The sequence below is a fragment of the Cupressus sempervirens genome, chromosome 4 (assembly GCF_028749045.1).
Source record: "Cupressus sempervirens isolate cs-2001-9-10 chromosome 4, ASM2874904v1, whole genome shotgun sequence".
Taxonomy (NCBI): Eukaryota; Viridiplantae; Streptophyta; class Pinopsida; order Cupressales; family Cupressaceae; genus Cupressus; species Cupressus sempervirens.
Genome location: NC_143121.1, coordinates 339,039,354 through 339,061,250, shown reverse-complemented (window position 1 = coordinate 339,061,250; position 21,897 = coordinate 339,039,354). Strand labels below are relative to the sequence as shown.

At 36.5% G+C, this 21,897-nt stretch overlaps 1 protein-coding gene across 2 annotated transcripts in view; it reads right to left on the bottom strand.

Moving 5' to 3' along the window:
• Positions 1-801: 801 nt before the first annotated feature.
• Positions 802-21,897, bottom strand: part of LOC149561410 (uncharacterized) — a 295,535-nt gene continuing 274,439 nt past the window's right edge. Inside the window, exon 8 of one of the 2 annotated variants that reach the window (XM_089825135.1) lies at positions 802-1,190. In XM_089825135.1, the coding sequence (XP_089681261.1) occupies positions 1,039-1,190 (152 nt within the window). In that variant the 3' untranslated portion in view covers positions 802-1,038. Of the gene's footprint in view, positions 1,191-1,349; positions 1,813-21,897 lie in introns of those variants that run through there. The other variant, XM_089825134.1, reaches the window with a different exon arrangement.

Here is a 21,897-nt window from a genome sequence, read left to right as displayed (position 1 = left end):
TAATGATTTATTGAATATTATATTTGTAAATTTGTAACACACACCTAAATGGTAAATTTCTCACTAAATAATTCTCTAACCTTTATTGACATTATTCATTTTTATAAGACTTCAACCTCACTAAAATGTATATAACCTACAACATTATTTGATGCGTACAGGTATATACGATGTTCTTTCCATACAGATTGCTCATTCTTCTCTTAATCGAATAAAAACGTGTAGGGATCTTCCCATCTTTTAAGGAGGCGCCAGACTCCTATTGATATCAGGATAAATTTTAGCCACTACCATCTTGTCTTTGAACATAACGACCTGGACAAATGCAAATAGTTTTCTATATAACGTTTGTAGATATGTGCATACTCCTTGTAGATACTACACAATTATTTTCATTTACAATCCTCAGAAATTTATCAGGACAAGTCTTTCAAAATAAAGTTCTTTAATGTACTATATATTACTATCGCAATAAGGATCACCACTGAAGGTGGTATTGTTTATTCTCCTAACATGGATCACTAAAGGTAATATGTATTCTTCTGTTGAAAGAAACACTTGCGTTTCGTTGCATATTAGAATCACAATATGAACAATATAAAGTTCTCTACAAATCGGAACTTAAGAATTTGAATCTTTCTTTTTTAGAGGGTTAGTATTAGTTACATGCATGTGTCCAAAATGATATAAACAATATGGAATTATATAGTTTTTCATAGAACTGTACTTCATTCACTGTTCTATCTAATCTGTGCTGACTATTTTTCCATATGATATAATGGCAACAAGTCAAGGTACATCTTTTGGAAAGTATGATAAATTATTGGACTACAGTAAACATCATTTCCGAAAACAACCATCATGATTTATAACAATCTTGTGAAAATTGTGAGCATTGACAAACAAAGTTTAGTTTCTAGAAAAAAGAAATACAATGAAAGAGAAAGTGATGCTATCAAACAACATCCAAGTAGCCAATTTTCTAGGTTTCTAATCTGATCTCTCACTCCTGAAAACAATGAACAGCAATGTGTTACTTCATACAACTATACCAAGGGATTTTAGTTGCGTTTCAAATATATTTTTCCACTCTTTATTAGCTTTTGGGTTGGCCGGACTAGGATGCATTACTTCCCCAACTACAATATCTTTTGCTCCACTTGCTCGAATCCTTTTTGTGGCATATTTACCTGTTCAATAGTTTTTAGAGAATTTATGAAAGCATATAAAAGAGGATAAATATGATGATAAGAGGACTCCTGTGTTCCCAATCATTTGAATAGAAAAGGGATGAATAAAGTGAAAAATAAATGTAAATAACAATCCATTAAATAAGCATGCTAAACCACTGAAATAATGTTGAAAAACCAATATGAGATTACAGATTATCATGAATGAATTTTGAAAATTAAATAGGAATTCAAAATGTTGTGATGTTCAGACATTTCTCTTGCTTATATATGGACAAAAATTTCTATTACCCCCAATTTTTGTATTCATGAAGTTATAAATTTCAAACCAAATCCTTGTCTTCTCGTCAAAACAAGTCTTGTTTCAAGCTTAGTCCTGTTTTCTTGTGTTTTGTCATCCTTTGAAAGATCCCAAAAGGATCCTTTCACTGAATTTCACTGCTGAAAACAATGAACAACAATGTGTTACTTCATACAACTATACCAAGGGATTTTAGTTGCGTTTCAAATATATTTCTCCACTCTTTATTAGCTTTTGGGTTGGCCGGACTAGGATGCATTACTTCCCCAACTACAATGTCTTTTGCTCCACTTGCTCGAATCCTTTTTGTGGCATATTTACCTGTTCAATAGTTTTTAGAGAATTTATGAAAGCATATAAAAGAGGATAAAGATGACGATAAGAGAACTCATCTGTTCCCAATCATCTGAAATAAAAAAGGAATGAAGAAAGTGAAAAATAAATGTAAATAACAATCCATTAAATAAGCATGCTAAACCACTGAATGAAAAACCAATATGAGAGTACAGATTATCACGAATGAACTTTAAAAATTAAATAGGAATTCAAAATGTCGTGATGTTAAGACATTTCTCTTGCTTATATATGGACAAAAATTTCTATTACCCCCCATTTTTGTTTTCATGTAGTGACAAATTTCAAACCAAATCCTTGTCTTGTCGTCAAAGTTTCAAGCTTAGTCCTGTTTTCTTGTGTTTTGTCATCCTTTGAAAGATCCCAAAAGGATTCTTTCACTGTAACTTCTGTAAATTTTAATTAAAATAATAGATTTTCCTGTGCTTTCCTTGTGGTCTTAGAGAATTAGAGAGAAGTTGTAGAAAGATTGTTTCTTTTTTTTTTTTGTATTTTCCAGATATAAGTAAAACAATGATTAAAAACAACAATAAATAATATAATATTCAGTCAACCAGAATAGCTACAAATTGTACCAGGCAAGATATGTAATTAGTATGCTAGCAAAGGTGTTTACAAGTGAAGAATGATGATGCCCGCTACAAGAATGGACCAGCCATGCACCAAAAGGGTAGAGATGGCAAACATAATCCAACCAACAAACCATGTGCCAGCTGAAAGGCAGCCATATGATTGCTATAGTCACGCTAAGGCAGCAAGAAGATCCCAATGTGCAATGTACAAGCACCCTCAACATTTAACTTAACAATTTTTGTCAACTGCTGAAACAATACTATAGAATGCTACTGGAACTACCTATTGGGGTTTGTATCCCAATAGTCAGGTTCTAGGGTTTGCCTCCCAAACCTCTAGAATTGCTCCTTAGAGCAAAATCGCAAATAACAAGAATGAAGATGTAAAAGATAATAAAAGAATGAGCCAACATCTCCTTTTATCTTCCTCTCAATGCCAATCAAATCCTAAAGAGAGAATATGCCTTTCCCTTTATTATAAAATAACATATTCTCAATTAAAAGACTATGTATAGGAAAAACACCCCTTTCCTCAAATAACATAACTCTAGGTCCAAGAAGGTCTTTGGATGATGAAAATAAGTTATAATAATTCAAGACCTTTCCAACGGGCTATAACACATAGGCCTGCCTGACCAAATGAAGTCAAAATCCCCTTATAGCTCCAATTAGCTATATAAATAGCTTGACTTTAATTTATTTAAATGCAAACTTAAGAAATATTAAAAATATTTCCTTTTATTCAACTAGAAAGCCAAACCAATCAAATAACCAATGAATTAGTCCTGTCACCTACCTGTGGTTGATGCCGACAATGTGGGTCAATTGGCAGTCCCATCCCTAAAAACTAGGGATGCACCTAGAAACTAGGGAATATACCCTGTCACCCTGAAATTGAAATCGTATACTAGTCTCGAGGAGCCTCAAATCTAATCACTGCCACAACCTCCTAAATTTTTGGAAAATCCCTAAAATTAAGGAACTGCCTCGAATGGCTCTTAAACTGACTGAAGAACCAACTCGAGTAACTGATATCCAATATGAGTCTCTATCCGCTACTGCTAGCCTACAAGACTCCAATAATACACCAACTCTCATGACTCTGCTAGTCAGACTAGAGAGGGTACATGATAGTCCTCTCCTCTCGGAGATGTTTGCCTACAAGCAATTGCAGCACTAGATGCTGCAAAATGGACTCACCCTCCCAGGTGGCATCTTCTATGGGTAGACCTCTCCAGCTCACCAAGTACTCCTAATTCAACCTACTCCTCAATCGTCTCTCCTTGACCTCCAAAATCTCCTCAGGGACCAAAGTCAATTTACCCTCTTCATCCAAAGGAGGTAAATCACGTGATGCTATAATATGCTGCTCCAATGCCTTCTTCAGGCATGATACGTAGAACACATTATGAACCCTTCTATCTGGTGATATCTCGATCTCATAGGCTACCTCTCCAACTCACCTGAGTACTCTATAAGATCAATAAAAATGAGGCTTGAGCTTCTCAGCGCCTCTCTATTTAAGGGTGCTCTGTCTATAAGTCTGTAGACGAAGGAAAACCATGTCACCCTCCTCAAATGCTCTCTCCATCCTATGCCGATCAGCATACATCTTCTGCTGATTTTGAGCACGCTGCAAGTTCTCCTGCAACCAATCCTATGCCAAGGCAACTATAACAACCTATTTTCCCGGGTCTTAATTAACAACTTTTTCAAAGAATTATAGATATTACTTCATTTTTATAGGAAGACAGCCATATCAATCATTTTCATGTGAATGAGATTTACCATTAAAATCAGTTAGACAAAATTTTCTTAACTAGAACTTAAAACACCTTCAAGGAATTTACTATAGAAATTTAAATCCACATACTAGGGAATTTGAACTGATAAGAAGGCTTTTGCAATCACCAAGATTAGTCCACAAATACCACTATAACAAAATCATATAACGACTACCATCCAATACTGCTATATCAAGATCAAATGACGATTACTATTAAAAACCACTATATAAAATTAGGGTATCAAAAACCATTGTATCAATTAGGGCATCGATTATCATTGGATCATCTATGGCTTTTGATACCATTGTATCACTTAGGGATTCTAATACCACTGTATCATTTAGGGTTCCAGTTACCACTGAATCAATTAGGGCTTTAGATTCCTTTCCTTCTGATTACTTAACTGTGGCAGTAACTCAGGATTAGAAAATAGCTCATATTCGATATTCATATAAACGAAAAACAATCCATAAATCTATCTCTCGCATCTAGGTGTAAAATATCTGTAACGATGAAATAACTCAATTAATCTTACCTTCTTGCATATACATCATAAAAGTGATAATACCTATTTTTGACAAACAATTGAATGTATGGCTTATCTTTGTCTATTGTACATCCGACAACTTGGGAAGAGGTGAACATTGTCAGGAGCTTAACCACCCAACCTCGGACCAAAACTTATCCCCACACAATCTCTATCGAGAAAGACCCTGCCTACCCGAAATTAGACAGGGATCATCTTGTTATCCACTGAGCATCTTGGTATCTAAACACACCATTCGACTTGACAGTAGGGATTACAATAACAGGATCATGCATGAGCTATTAAGTGTTTCATTACTTAGTTATTCATATCTGATTTTATCCTTGGTTCTTGCAAGTTTTCTCTACCTCTTCACCATTTCTTTGCCAGTGAATCCTAGGTGCTTGAAAGATTATGATCATCTTGTTTTATTTACACCTCTTCACCATTCCATGGCTTCTTTGCCAGTGAATTCCTCGATGTTCGTAAGATTATGAGCCTTCTGATTTTATTGATACCTGTTCACCATTCTATGGCTTCTATGCCCAGGTGAATCCTCGCTGTTTTGAATCCATGAGTATTCTGTTCATTGTTTTGAAGATTATAACATGTTTATTGATACTGATTTCAATACTCACTATAGCTACAATTCGATTTCATAAAGATGTTACAAATTTACAGAGGTAAAACTAAAAGATCTCCATGATTCCAAGAATTTGCATAAGACCATCAACAAGGTATAAATATGTTGGATGCATTAGGTTTGCTACCTAATGAAGGTAGACTTATGATATTCCATTATATGAAATGTTTCATTCACAGTCCTATTAATATATGAGCGGTTGCAGTCAGACCTTTACTCCAGTAAGGAAAGCATAAATCGATTACACATGTTACAGTTCATAAACCTAGCATTGTAAAAGCCGATTGCAGTTGGTCTTATATTCATGGAAGAAGGAATAAATTGGGAATGTAAAGCAAGTAAATCATTTTATACTAACTATCAATAGACATTATATTCAATGGAATTCGAACTATGAAATTACAAATGCTTTTATTGTATCTCATTCAACCTTGGAATGAGCAACTAACTATAGTTAGGCGTAAAACTTAGAAAAGAAAAGGTAAAGTATGACATGCGATTGTTTAAAATTTGTGATTTGTGATTAAGATGTGGCTCCTCTTGCCCTAGCCAGAATTCCTGCTGGCTCCTAGCTCATCCGCTAATTGATACTAGATCTCAGACTTTAAATGCCGGTAAGAGAGGGTAAATAAGGAATTCGAGATTGAGAAAATAAAAAAATTGGGAAATGTTTGGCTGAGAACGTCTAAACTTGGCTTAATATGAAATGGATCAGATAATAGAAAAGTGAGGAAAGAATGCTTTCCTTAGTCAGTTCATGGCTTCACTTAAAGGTTAGCCGTGACTCTTTGGCTTCCATCGGTTTCTCAAGATGTCCATTCGAATTCAAACATTAATTCGATTTGAAAAATAGAGAAATAAAGAGGGAAAAGAATTAAGGAGGAGTTGAAGAGTTATAAACTTTATTTTATTATTATAATACATTCTTGTATAAGTTCACTTAAGTCTATTGATGGGGTGACATCATTAGATTATATTATTATAATTTATTGGTACCATTTCATCTTTATATTTATGTGTTTGTATGTAAGTGTTTATTATAATGATAAGAGAAAAATTAATAAACAATCTCTAAATGTATGTATTATATTTTAACTCAATTATTTTATGTTTCTCAATTTATTTATTTAAATAGCTCATGTAGGTCCCACAGATGTATCATGTTTCAAGTCGCTAGGTTCTCAACCCATCCGCCCAGTGATGGTGATGCTCCTATGCCTAATTCTTTTCTGACAATGCTTCCGCCCCTTCGACATGTTTCCTGTAAGGAAGTTCTTCACAATTAAATTATATTATCATAATAAATTATTTAATCATAATTAATCATAACGGTTAACATCTTTTAAATTCCATGAATTCGTGACAAATGATCAACTAGCTTGTTATCTTCATTTTGAAATTATAATGACTAACCATCTTACCATTTCACAGGATTATAACCAAATTAACTGTCAACTGACTTCATGTAAACTTCAACGGCTATATTTTAAATTAGGTCAAAAATTGGGATGTAACAAGAACTCTGTTGTCACTGAAAGCCAAATCAACAAAAGATAATGCTCCGTAGCCATAAAGAGCTCTAAAGGGAGTCATGCCAATGGACATGTGGTGTGCAGTATTATAACAATATTTGCCCCAATACAACCAACGCACCCATGCCTTCTACTGCCTTGACACATAGTTGCGCAAATACCCTCCACCCACTTATTGACTCCCTCAGTCTGTCCATCAATTTGAGGATGGTAGCTAGCCTAAAAAGTTCCTGCCAGAAGGAACTCATGAACCTACTGTCCTTGTCACTCACTATGGTCATGGGTAAACCATGGAGTCTACCCTTCAAATCTCTCTGAAAAACAACTCAGCTACTTGTGAAGCTTCGAAGTCCATTGCAATAGGAAAGAAGTGGGCATACTTAGTCAATTTATCCACTACAACATAAATATAGTCCTTTCACTGAACTCAAGGAAGACCTGTAATGAAGTCCATAGATATCCCTATCCACTTTTGCACCGGTATAGGTAGAGACTACAACAATCCAACCAAAAAAGTATACTCTGACTTGTTCTGCTGACAAGTCATGCATTCATGAACATGTGGTAAGACATCATCCTTGAGACCCTTCTAAGAGAGTCTCTCTTGTACCGCACTATAGGTCTTACCATAACTCGGATGTCCTATTGTAGGAGTATCATGATAAACATGTAAAACATGCTCCTTCAACTGTGATTCAGGAATAAGGTAGACCCTGCCATTGTGGTAGATGACATCATACACTACACTATATCTGTCGTCCTGTGTCAACCCATCCATGATCTGATAAGCATGCTGATTTTTGGAATACTCAACTAAAAGTTGATCCTTCCAATCTACTGAAATCTCGCTCAATGAACATAGGGCAACAAGTGATGGCTTCCTAGAAAGTGCATCAGCAACAATATAGTTCTTCCCCTTGATGAACTCTATGTCTACATGAAAGGCCCTGCCATCCTAAGGTGTAGGTATTTCAGACTTCACAAAACAACATGTAGCCCAAAGTATGTATTTCAGTGGAGTTATGTTCATTGGGGTTGGGTTGGGAATATGCATGCCTATGGACACTCATCGTGTGATGAGTATGGGTACCAAGGAAATAATAATTCTATATTATTAATAAAATAATATTTAATATGATATTTTAAATAATTAAAAAATAATAAAATTTCAATGAGTAAAGAAAGAAAGAAAGAAAATTAAATGCAAGAGACTATTGTAGAAAGTATGTTAACTTTCTAAATAGAATTTAATAATAAATAAAATAAACATATATAAGTAAGTAAATAAATAATATAACTAGGAATAATATAAATTAACTAAATTAATGAAAACTCAAAAGATGTTTAACAAATAGAAATGACTCCTAAAAATTAAGATATAAAAGGGAGGAGAGTTTAATTTAGAGGGGAGAACAGAAAGAGAAGAGGAGAGGAGTTCAAAAGGAAAAATGGAAGAGAAAAGTAATATGAAGAAAATAAGGAAGTGACTTTCTGAAAAGGTATCGATGATACTGAAAGGATGCAAACCTTTGAAAGGGTCATTATTATGAACCATTGTGACTCTCCAAAAATATTTTAATTATAAAGTATTGGGACTTTTCCAAAGGATTTTAGTTATGAAGGGTTGTGACTTTTCAAAAGGATTATAACTATGAAGTGTTGTGACTTTTCAAAAGATTTGTATTATAAAAGGGTGCAACTCTTGAAAAAGAAGAAGTTAAGAAAGGTATATTTATGAATTATATTTGTTTAATTATGTTTATGAATTTATTTATGAACACTACTTGTGGATAATAGTGTTAGCTCATGGGTTAACACTATGGATATCAATGTGAATTCAAAGCATGGAGCATGTGAGATATTAATATCTACATTGTCTGCCATGGCCAAGATTCGATATCGAAGCATGGAGCATGGAAATATTAAGATCTTCATTGTCCGCCATGGCCGATAATCAAGTAATAATACATTTGATCTATTAGGAGAATTATAAGACTTGAAGTATGGGGCTAGCAAGGCATTAACACCTTGAACCAACCACCATGGCGGAGAATTCTCTGTGTTGCTAGAATATTCTGATGTTGCCAAACATATGCATATGTCATTGACCTTGGATAAAGGATGTCCATCCAAGAAGAATCTTAAGGGGTTTGCTCCTAGGATGACGATGAAGTAGCTATGAGCTATGAAGCCTAATCTGGAGATGTCCTTAAGATTGGGGTTAACTTAGAGGGTAGAATAACATAGTTTTATTATTATTGTGATTCTAACATTTTTTTTGCAAGTATTACTTGTCCCTAACCCACCCTTTTAGTAGGGACATTATAGTGGTATTAGAGCATGATCTTGTCATCATATAGGGTTAAAAGGGGATCTAGAACTATTAGAAAGGATTCAAACATATCCATGATAGAAACCTAATAATTTGAATTAAAAGAAATATATATCTCAACTCAACAAAAGAAATTATCTAATTGCTTGAGGGCAAGCAATTTGAGGAAGGGTGGAATGTCATATCCCCATTTTAAGATAGAATTTTAACGATAATTAAATAATATAATGTTATTAAATAAATAATAAAGTTATACTAAAAATAATACTAAACAGTAAACCAAGGAAATAATAATTATTTAATCTATATCATTAATAAAATAATATTTAGTATGATATTTTAAATAATTAAAAAATAATAAAATTTCAATGAGTAAAGATAAAAAGAAATAAAATTAAATACAAGAGACAATATTGTAGAAAGTATGTTAACTTTCTAAATAGAATTTAATAATAAATAAAATAAACACATGTAAGTAAATAAATAATATAACATAAAATAATATAAATTAACTAAATTAATGAAAATTCAAGAGATGTTTAACAAATAGACATGACTTCTTAAAATTAAGAAATAAAAGGGAGAAGAGTTTATTTTAAAAAGGGGAGAAAAGGAAGAGAAGAGGAGAGGAGTTCAAAACGAAAAATGGAAGAAGAAAGTAATGAAAAAAAATAAGGAAGTGGCTTTTTGAAAAGGTATCAATGATATTGAAAGGATGTAAACCTCTGAAAAGGTCATAATTATGAACTGTTGCGACTCTCCAAAAATATTTTAATGATAAAGTATTGAGACTTTTCCAAAAGATTTTACTTATGAAGGGTTGTGACTTTTCGAAAGAATTATAACTATGAAGTCATGTGACTTTTCAAAGGATCTGTATTATGAAAGAGTGCAACTCTTGGGAAAGAAGAAGGTAAGAAAGGTATGTTTATGAATTATATTTGTTTAATTATGTTTATGAATTTATTTATGAACACTACTTGTGGATAATATTGTGTTAGCTCATGGGTTAACACCATGGATATCAATGTGAACTTAAAGCATGGAGCATGTGAGATATTAATATCTACATCGTTTGCCATGGCCGAGATTCGATATCAAAGCATGGAGCATGGAGATATTAAGATCTCCATTGTTTGCCATGGCCGATTATCAAGTAATAATACATTAATCTATTTGGAGAATTATAAGACTCAAAGCATGGGGGTAGCAAGATATTAACACCTTGAACCGACCACCATGGCCGAGAATTCTCCGTGTTGTCAGAATATTCTGATGTTGTCAAACATATGCATATGTCATTGGCCTTGGATAGAGGATGCCCGTCCAAGAAGAATCTTAAGGGGTGCACTCTTAGAATGACGGTGAAGTAGCTATGAGCTATGAAGCTCGATTTGGAGACGTCCTTAAGATTGGGGTTAAATTAGAGGGCAGAATAACATAGTTTTATTATTATTGTGATTCTAACATTTTTTTGCAGGTATTACTTGTCCCTAACCAACCCTATTAGTGGGGACATTATAGTTTATGAACCATGTATGTACACTACGATGTTGCTTTCTACATGTTCTTTCATATGCTCGTATGGTTTGGATGGATAAATGTTTTCTCCTTCCTATTGCATGGTGTCTTGCAATTTAGGTGTTCAAGTGTCCAAGCCTCGATTACAGTGGATCCGGTACTCCTCGATATGGAGGTTCTAACTCTTTTTCTCTTCTGATTATTCATCGGGTTGTTTCCTTTTAATCCTAGGTGACAGATGTTCAGCATTGGGCAATACTAGAAGAGTATCGCATGTGTTAAGGAGAAAGATCATATGACACTGGAAAGTATTGCACCATAGTAGTGCGAAATATCGTACAATACTGGTTAAGTATCGCATGGCCATACTAAGAAGTATCTCCTTGGAAAAAAGTATTGCTTGGTTTTCTTGCAGAAACCTGCTTGGGCAAACAACGAGTATCTTGGGACTTTTCGATTAAGAGTTGATTGGTGTTTTGAGTACCCTTTAGGGTTGCACTCCTTCCTAGTTCCGCAGATGTTCTATGAAGTTTAAAATATTTAATTCCTTATACTTCAGATATATTTTAATATATGCGACAATTCATTTGAGATAGGTTCCATACCTCTCTGAGTTAAGATAAAGATTCTAGAAAATTTTAGGGTCTCATAAATTCAGACTTAGCCAATTTTCAGGGCTTTAGGATTTCAGGTTTAGCCAAATTTTAGGAGCCAATATTTATCTTTCAGCATGGTGTCCAGTAGATGAGTGGTGGTAATTGTGAGCCCTTGTCTCCTGCATGACTGTTGTTGGTCTCTGCTTGTAATTCTTGATTATGATATGTTTATTGGATATGGACTTGTATGTCTAACCATGCTAGGAGCTTTTACCTTGGGTTTAAAAGTGAACATCCCCTCGGTATATTCTTACGATTCGTATGGTCTTGGTTTTCGAGTTCCGGTTTAGAGCTTGGAGATCTTTGGAAGTAGTTGTAAGACTTTTGCTGGTGTAGATGAACATGTGAGTCTTGCCATATTCCCTATTCTCATCACCTTGTCCTAGTGTTTCACTATTGCACTTGGTTACTTATCCTATTGTTAAGTAACTTATTTTAAGAAAAAAATTATTCAGTGCATGTTTTATCCTTGTCTTCCAAGGATCTCCGGGTGGGGCATTACATCTGGTATCAGAGCCCATGTTCAAACATTGGGATCTATGTGTATATGTTGCCCATATGGTGGATGCTGCAATTGTGTGAGTGTGAGTTCCTCTTTGATAGCTCATGAGTTTTGTTTCTTGGGCATCTACTTGTGATGGACTTGCTTGTTTGGTAGATGTGACTAGAGCAGTGTAAGGAGAAGGAAGTGAACCTTCCTAGTTTTGTTGATGGAATCAATGTGCCTTTACATGGCTGGTTGCTTGTGTAACCCTCTTGGATGGAGCCACTGATTGGTGTCCACGTGTTGGCTTTGAGTGCCTCTTTTTGTTTCTCCTTGTGGAGTAAGGTGCGTTGTTTTCCCTGTTTTCTCCTATTTGTAAGTAAATAAATGAATCTTATTTGTGATTCTATGTTATGTCAATATGTTAATGAAATGTTTCCTTTCATTGAGAAATAAGTGTTTATTGCGAATCATTGCAAAGAAGTGGGTTTGCATTAGTTCCTTTGGGTTAATAACTTAAGTCCTCGAACTGATTGCTTCTTAAGCTTATTGAAATTGTATTAAAACTGATGGATGTCTAAATGTTGCATTGCATGGAAAATAATTAAGGAAATTATTGCAGTCTCCATATGCATGAAATTATTGATGGTATACTGCTTGATGTGTGTGTGTTCTCTAATGCTGCTAGGATGATGTATTCCTTAGCATTGTGTGGTGATTTATCTATGTTACCTGGACACGGGTTTCTTGCCCTAAGCATTGAGTTTCGGAAACCGTCCCCGTTTCGGGGACTTGGGGACGGCCGAAAACGTTTCCAAGCCGTCCCCACCCAAGCAAAAAAAATGGAAACCCGTCCCCAAAAATTCGGAAACGGTCAACGCGTTTCCAAATGGTGTTAACCATCTCCGATACTCCGTAGCTGTTTCCTATCCGTCCTAGGGACTGCTTGAAGTTTCCAATTTTAAAATAAAATTCAACTTTAAAAAAACATTACTAGTGATATGCAATTTTTTATTGTTTTCCCCTGGGGTGTAATAGAGAAAATATTAGATCACACTCTACCTAGCTGTTGTTCATGATTAGTTAAATATTTAGAAACATAATAGTAATCCGAGTTTAGAAACAAACAATAATCTTAGTATCTGCGCAGAAAATTTCACTATTAAATTGTTAATATACAATACTTTTATTGTTTTCCTAGGGGTACAATAGAGAAAACATTTCACACTCTACTTTACGTAGCTATTATTCATGATTAGCTAAATATTTTATACAAAAGTTTCATCTTTTGAAGCTGTTATAGTGTAATATCTTCAAATAGGGATGCTAGGAAAATATAACAAATATTATAAACTAGGGCACAAACATTCTGAATATTTATTTGCATTCAAATATGTCAATTATAGCTCAGATATTATGTCAGAATCAGATCTGAGTTTATCAACTAAAGACAGTTTTTTAGATTATATTCTGAGTTTAGAAACATACAATAATCTTAATATCTGCCCTGGAAATTTCAGTCTTGAAATACAACCTTCCTTACTATTTCTGAGATAAAATAGAGATGGATATGCAGATTTTGATACTTGACTTGCCCAGAAGTCTGCTGTCCAAAAAACATAAATATAGGGTTTACACATATCAAACATGCAAAATCGTCCTTGAAATGATGGCCAAGTTATAATGGCCCAAAATGAAGGTTTCAAATCCTAGTGCAATTAATTACAAAGGTGCTGAAACGCAGCACCAAATTAAGTTGCTCAGGTCAGCTATAAAATCGGCTAGCTAAAAATGTCTTTCAACAATATATATATATATATATATATATATATAGCCGTCCCCCGCCGTCCCCTATTTCAGCCAAAAAAAAAACCGTCCCGAAAACCTGTTTCCTCGTCCCCCCATCCCCCCGTCCCGGAAACTCGGGGTAACATAGTGATTTATCCCTCTTGTGTGACTGTTCTCAGTCATCACATGTAATGTGATTAGATTGATGCCTTATTTTATTTGGTTGGAGGTACTTTCCTCATGTTGTTGGGCTAGCATTGGTTTTCGATATTTTTCCTCTCTTGGAATAGTCATCAAATTTCTCTATTGCTCTCTTTGTGGCTGTTGTCACACTTGACTTATTGTTGAAATGAGCTCTTTTGTGATTTACTGTTGGAGTTGACAATTATCCCACTTGGGCCTTTTGATTTTGTCTCATGGTGACTATTCTACATGTGTTTTACTACTGCCCAATTGTGTGTTGTGACTCTATCATGTTCATCTCGAACCTTTGGTAGTATGTACAAGGGATAATATCATAGAGAACATACTAGCGTGTTTGTGATAGATGTAAAGTTGTTAGTATAATTGGATGGTTTAAGTGATGATTAAATGTAATGTTATTCTTGAAAGAAATTTCAAAAGATATGTACTTGTTTTATGGTAAGTGACTCTTGAACCTCTGCTTCGAAAACCTTATAGTTTCATTGTGCATTAATGGTTGGGTTATGGTTAACTATTTCAATGTGTGAATTTTCTTTCTTTACATGCCTCCTGTCATTTTGGACATGTCTTCTTGGTTGTTTTAGACGTTGCGTTCGTTGCTTGTCTTGGTAACCAAGACTATTTGATTTTGCATATGATGTTTTATCTTGAGTGGTGACTCAAACTTTTAGGCTTTAGGACTTTCTAAACTCCATCATGTTGTAGGCCTCATCGAGATCTTTCCGATGCATTTCAAATGGAGTCAATTAAAGTCCAGATGAGAAAGTTATGGCCTCCAAAGGGAAGGCGAGTTTTGTGCTTCTTTGGAGTCATCCTTTGATAGTACTGTATCTAGGTGTAGCTTAGTTCACCTTTGAGGTTGACCCTAGTTGCGAGCTTTAGTGCTAGTGTATTTCCTTGTGCTTACCTCTTTGGAGTGAGTAGGATAGCATGGTTATACCATTAACTCAGTTTGTGTGGAATGAGTATTTTGATGGTTGGTGGAATTGTGAGTTTCCCTAACGCATCTTGGGCTGATTTAGTGCAGACGTTGAGAGAGACTCCCTCTTAGTCCTAATGCTCAGTAGTTTCTTTCTCCCTAATCTTGTATCTTTATGAGGACCGTCTTAAGTCAAGTTGCTCATTTATAGTTGACTTGAGGCTGGAGATTGAGTTTAGCAATAGGTGGGGTGTAGTATTCCTAGCATGTTGCTGGTGGGACATGGTATCGTTCGACACATGTTACCATCTTATGAGTTGGTATGAAGTTATTGCTTGATTTTGTCCACTGATGAAATTCTTTGCAACCTTGTGGAAATGTGATATCTTGTACGACTGGGTTATGTAACCCTAATCCCCAACAATAGTTAAACTTTTTGTATCATAGAGACTGTGTTCCTAAACTTGGTGGTTAGTTGTGGAAGGTATCCTTTGGAGTGTGCAAATTTGTTAGTAAACCATCATCCTCTATGTTCAAAGGGTGAGTATACGTGAATTCAAGGATGCTCATGTGTGGCATGATAATATTCTTGGGAACTTTTGGGATGGTTATTCCCCATGATTCCAACTGTTGTTGGAAGTGCATAGTGTTTTAACCTTGTTTTGTGGTGCCTGATGGTCTCTGGATGATGAAAATAAGTTATAATAACAAAAATCTAGGCGTTCGAAGGTCTCCAGCTAATGAAAATAAGTTATAATAATTCAAGAACTTTCCAACGAGCTATAACACAAGACTCCCTAACCAAATGAAGCCAAAATCCCCTTATTACTCCAATTAGCTATATAAATAGCTTTATTTTAATTTATTTAAACACAAACTTAGGATATTAAAAATATTTCCTTTTATTCAACTGGAAAGCCAAATGAACCAAATAATCAGCGAACTAGTTTTGTCACCTGCTTGTTATTGATGCCGGTGATGTGGCCAATTGGGAGTCCCATACCTAAAAACTAGGGATGCTCCTAGAAACTAGGGAATATACCCTGTCACCCTGAAACTGCATCTTGAGAAGCCTCAAATCTGATCACTGCCACAACCTCCTAAATTTTAGGAAAATCTCGAAAATTAAGGAACTGTCGCAAATGGCTCTCAAACTGACTGTAGAACCAACTCTAGTCATTGAGTATATAGTGTGAGTCTCTATCCACCACTGCTAGCCTACAAGACTCCAATAATAGGCCAACTCTCATGACTCTGCTAGTCAAACTAGAGAGGGGACATGCCAGTCCTCCCCTCTCGGAGATGCTTGCCCACAAGCAATTGCAATGCTGGATGCTATGAAATGGATTCACCCTCCCAGGTGGCATCTTCTATGGGTAGACATCTCCAATTCACCAAGTTCTCCTAAATCACCCTACTCAATCGTCTCTCCCAGATCTCCTGAATCTCCTCAGGGACCAAAGTCGATTTAGCCTCTTCATCCAAACGAGGTAAATCGCATGATGCTGTAATATACTGCCCCAGTGCCCTCTTCAGGCATGACACGTGGAACACATTATGAACCCTACTGTCTAGTGGTAACTCGATCTCATAGGCTACCTCTCCAACTTGCTTGAGTACTATGTAAGGTCCATAAAAATGAGACTTGAGCTTCTTAGCTCCTGTTTTAGGGTGCTTTGTCTGAAAGGCTATAAATGAAGGAAAACCATGTCACCCACCTCAAATGCTATCTCCGTCTAGTGCCGATCAGCGTACATCTTCTGCTGATTCTAAGCATGTTGCAAGTTCATCCTGAGAGATCTCATGATAACTTGGTTCTCTTGCAACCAATCCTATGCCAAGGGAACTCTGTTGTCACTAAAAACCAAATCAACAAAAGATAATGCCTCGTAGCCATAAACAGCTTTGAAAGAAGTCATGTCAATGGACATGTGGTGCGTAGTATTATAACAATATTTGCAAAAATACAACCAATGCAGCCATGCCTTCTGCTGCGCTGACACATAATTGCGTAGATACCCGTCCCCACCCACTTATTAACTACCTTAGTCTGTCCATCTGTCTGAGGATGGCAGCTAGTGTTGGGGGTCAACTCTGTGCCTGCTAGCCTGAAATGTTCCTACCAAAAAGAACTCATGAACCTGCTGTCCCTATCACTCACTATGGTCTTGGGGAGACCATGGAGTCTAAATATCTCTTTGTAAAACAACTCGACTACCTGTGAAGTTGTGAAGTCTGCTACAATAGGAATAAAGTGGGCATACTTAGTCAACCTGTCCACCACAGCATAAATACAGTCCTTCCCCTGAACTCAAGGAAGACTTGTAATGAAGTCCATAGATATCCCTATCCACTTCGGCTCCGGTATAGGTAGAGACTACAACAATTCAACCAAAAAAGTACGCTCTGACTTGTTTTGTTGACAAGTCATGCATTCACAACCATGCCGTAAGACTCATCCTTGAGACCCTTCTAAGAGAATCTCTCTTGTACCGCTCTATAGGTCTTATCATAGCCCAGATGACCTATTGTAGGAGTATCATGATAAGCATGTAAAACATGCTCGTTCAACTGTGTGTCAGGAACAAGGTAGACATTGCCATTGTAGTAGATGACATCATCCACTACACTACATCCGTTATCCTATCTCAACCCATCCACCATCTCACAAGCATGTTGATTTTTGGAATACTCGACTAAAAGTTGAGCCTTCCAACTTGTTGAAATCTCACTCAATGAACATAAGGCAGCAAGTAATGGCTACCTGGAAAGTGCATCAGCAGCAGTATATTTCTTCCCGTTAATGAACTCTATGTCTACATGAAAAGTCCTGCCATCTTGAGGTGTAGGTATTTTGGACTTCACAAAACATGTAGCCCAATGTATGTCATCATGAGGAATGATAGTCTCCAGCCTACGGAAAATTACCTCCTTAAGACAACCGTCTGAAGCCACTCTCAAGATAGTCTTCTTCCTTCTAGAAAGAAACTCCAAATGCATGCAGTGGTGGTCAATGATGTATCACCCAAAACTACATCATAATCCTCCAGCGGTAGCATATAAAAATCATTTGTCAAAGTATAGTCCCCCATCTGCATGCTAAGCTGAGGAATCCTCCGAGTACAACTCAAAACGACATCGTCTGCAACCTTCACTCCAAAACCAACAAACTCCTCAAACTTGAACCCACGCCTGTCAACTAGCTTCTGGTCAATAAAGTTGTGTGTGGCACCTGTGTCTACTAAGTTCATAACCTACTGGCCTCTCAATGTACCTTTCAAATGAAAGGCATGAAATCTGGGATAACTGGAGAGAGTAGCCATAGTCAATTTAGTTGATGCCAAAGGCTTCAGAGTGTCTAGCTCTAACTGTGGGTGTCCCTGCTCAACCTCCTCCGAACTATCCTCAGTATCAATATCAGGAATCTCCTCATCGCCTATTTCAAATGTCACCTCTATCAAATGAACCTTGCCATTACCAAGGCAACAATGTCTAGGCTCCCATGGCTCCTTACAAGAGAAGCATAGTTTCTTCCTCAGCTCATTCCTCGACTCATGATCCATCCTAGGTGGTCTAGAAGGCGGTCCCCCTCCGTCTTTGGAAGTGTTGACCTTTTGGGGAGGTCAAGAATCCATGAACGGTTTCTTATTTGCCTGATAAGGAGTACGAGGGGTGTCCAGTCTAAATGTAAAATCAATGGCCTCCTTGAGGGTGGTTGGCCTGAATGCTCGTAATAGTCCCTTCAGCCTGTCCTAAAAACCCTCTATGAACATCACACGACGACTATGAGACATGTCCGGAACCATGATTGCAATACGCTAGAACTCATTCACAAAAGACTCCACGTTCCTTGTTTGCCTAATATGTGCCAACTCCTAGTAGCAAAGTTCTGTGTCTTTACGATCAAACCTAGCAGTGAGTCACTCAGTGAATTCAACATAGGAGTGAATCGTGGCATGATCTTGGGTAACCAATCCATGGTGCCACCAATCATAGGCAACCCCGTCTAAATGCAAAACCACAAACTGTATAGCCTCTCTCTCAGGCATAGATCTCAATGATAAATAGATATCTAGCTTATGCACCCAAGCTCGTGTACTCATATCACCTGTGCCATCATAGGTAGCCTGTGTGATCTTCCCAGTGGCTCTACTGAGGTCGTTGTTCTGTTGTGGTTTGTAGCCCCTATATTCTCTAAACCTGGTGTTATCCCTATTCTGTATATAATAATGTGGAAAAGGAAAAACATCCCTAACCTCTGGGGGTAGGGCTCTCCACTTAGTTGTAGCTGCCATGACTGAATCTTGGAACCCAATCTCAGGTTGCTCCACTTGTGCCGACTGCTCAACTTGCCTAAACTGAGGCAATAATGGTCTATCCAAAGCAGGAATACATGGGCGTTCCTGCCTATGGGAATGAAGGGAGGTCTTTGCTAAGACATGAGATCAATGACTACGTTGGCTTCCCACAACGAAAACCGACACGCTCCATCCTTGTCTTTCCTATCTACTTGCATGCCTATCCAATTCCATCTGATCTAAGTTCTCTTATAATTTGTCCAATGTTTGGACTATCCCAAGCTGCAAAACAATCAGAGTTCTCATGAACTCTATCTCCTCTACCTTTGTAGGCATGTTGTCACCAGAAACACCCTATGCCTCACCCATAGTTTGTGTCTCTGCGTCTCTGGCGGCCTTTGCTCGCCACTAATTTCTCTTGCACTCGTAAAACCTGTGTATTTCTCCACTAGGATGCATAGAAGATATATAAAGATAGATGCCAAATGCTGAAATGAATTATCAAACCCTTTTCTATAACCTGTTGTGATAATTTCACTAAAACCCTATAGGCTAGCAGGATTCAAGCTCTGATACAACTGAAAGATCCCAAAAGGATCCTTTTATTGAACTTTTGTAAATTTTAACTAAAATAATAGATTTTCCTGTGCTTTCCTTTTGGTCTTAGAGAATTAGATAGACAAAAAGATTGTTTCTTCTTTTTTGTATTTTTCACATATAAGTAAAATGATAATAAAAAACAACAAATAATATAATTCAATCAACTAGAATAGCTACAAATCGTACCAGGCAAGATATGTAATTAGTATGCCAACAAAGGTGTTTACAAACAAAGAATGATGACGCCAATAGCAAGAATGGACCAGCCACGCACCAAAATGGCAAATATGGCTAACGTAATCCAACCAACAAACCACGCACCAACTGAAAGGCAACTGTATGGCTGCTATAGTCACGCCAAGGGAGCAAGAAGATCCCACTGTGGAATGCACTTGCACCCTACAATGCTGAACTTACAATCTTTGTCTACTGCTGAAACAATACTGTAGAATGCTATTGAAACCACCTATTGGGGTTTGCTTTCCAATAGCCAAGCTTTAGGGTTTGCGTCCCAGACCTCTAGAATCGCTCCTTAGAGCAAAATCGCAAATACCAAGGATGAAGATATAAAAGATAATGAAAGAATGAGCCAACATCTCTTTTATCTCCCTCTCAATGCCAATCAAACCCTACAGGGAGAATATGCCTTTCCCTTTATTATAAAATGACATCTTCTCAATTAAAAGGTCTTCATGTATAAGAAAAACACCCCTTTCCTCAAATAACATAACTCTAGGTGCCCGAAGGTCTCTGGATGATGAAAATAAGTTATAATAATTCAAGACCTTTCCAACGAGCTATAACACATAGGCCTGCTTGGTCAATTGAAGCCAAAATCTCCTTATTACTCAATTTAACTACATAAATAGCTTTGTTTTAATTTATTTAATTTATATAAATAGCAAAACAAACCAAATAAAGCTAAACCAACCAAATAACCAGCGAACTGGTCTTATCACATGGTTGTGATTGATACCAGCAAGGTGGGCCAATTGGTAGTCCCATCCCTAAGAACTAGGGATGCTCCTAGAAACTAGGGAATATACCCTATCACCCTAAAACTGGAACCGTATACTGGTCTTGAGAAGCCTCAAATCTTATCACTGCCACAACCTCCTCAATTTTAGGAGAATCCCTAAAATTAAGGAACTGCCCTGACTGGCTCTCAAACTGGCTGTAGAACCAACTCTAGCCACTAAATATCCAATATGAGTTTTTATCCACCACTGCTAGCCTACGAGACTCCAATAATAAGGCCAACTCTCATAACTTTGCTAGTACATCTTTGCAAGGTCAACGAAAACCATTGTTTTGGGCATTCGCCATAGAAAAGATGAGTGTGAACAATTACATCGGTTGGTCTATTGGATCACTTTTAGAGACAACTTTGCAACACCCATTTTTCCATCACTTCTAGACGAACATTCAACTAAATAGAAGATTGAAACACATCTCAAAGGTTTAATTACCATGGAAGAGTTGTTTTAGTATTCATCATACAAGTACCATTACTTTCAGCAAGAAGGAAGAACAAATATATCTTCCCCAAGTCAAATTTACAGCCATAATCTTAGGACCATTCCTGACAAAGAAGAGAGCACTTAGACAAAAAAAGATAGCATTTACAAGGTAATCAAGAAGAAAACAATGCTCACATTATCTTTCTCACATCTCAAATAGGTTGATTATTTTCTTGTCACAAAATGTGTTACATAATGTCCTAAGAAGTGTTGCAAATATAGAAGGCACCCAAATCCTCTCTTTAACGACAATCTTCAAAATTAGCAAATCTCATGTTCAAACTTATTAACTCTATTTGAGTGATACTTCGTCTGAATAGACATCCTTTTTGGTGATCAACTTAAACTTCCCCTATTTTAGTGGATATTCACCTCGCCTGCCACACATATGCAAAGCACAAGGGTTCACAGATTTTTTTTATGAAATTGCACTACATGAACAATACTTTAACACACCCAATAGATCTTTGAAATTCGATAGTTGCTACTATCTTAAGCACCATACACAACATTTGGGGTCAAATTGCAAAGACAATTTATGACAACAGTGTAATTTGTGGTGATTTTCATGTTTTTTTGGCAATTGTCCTTGATGACATTGCAATACAGACGTTGGCGTCATAATTGCAACGCCCTCCCGAGGATTAAAAAAAAAAGAAACACGACAATC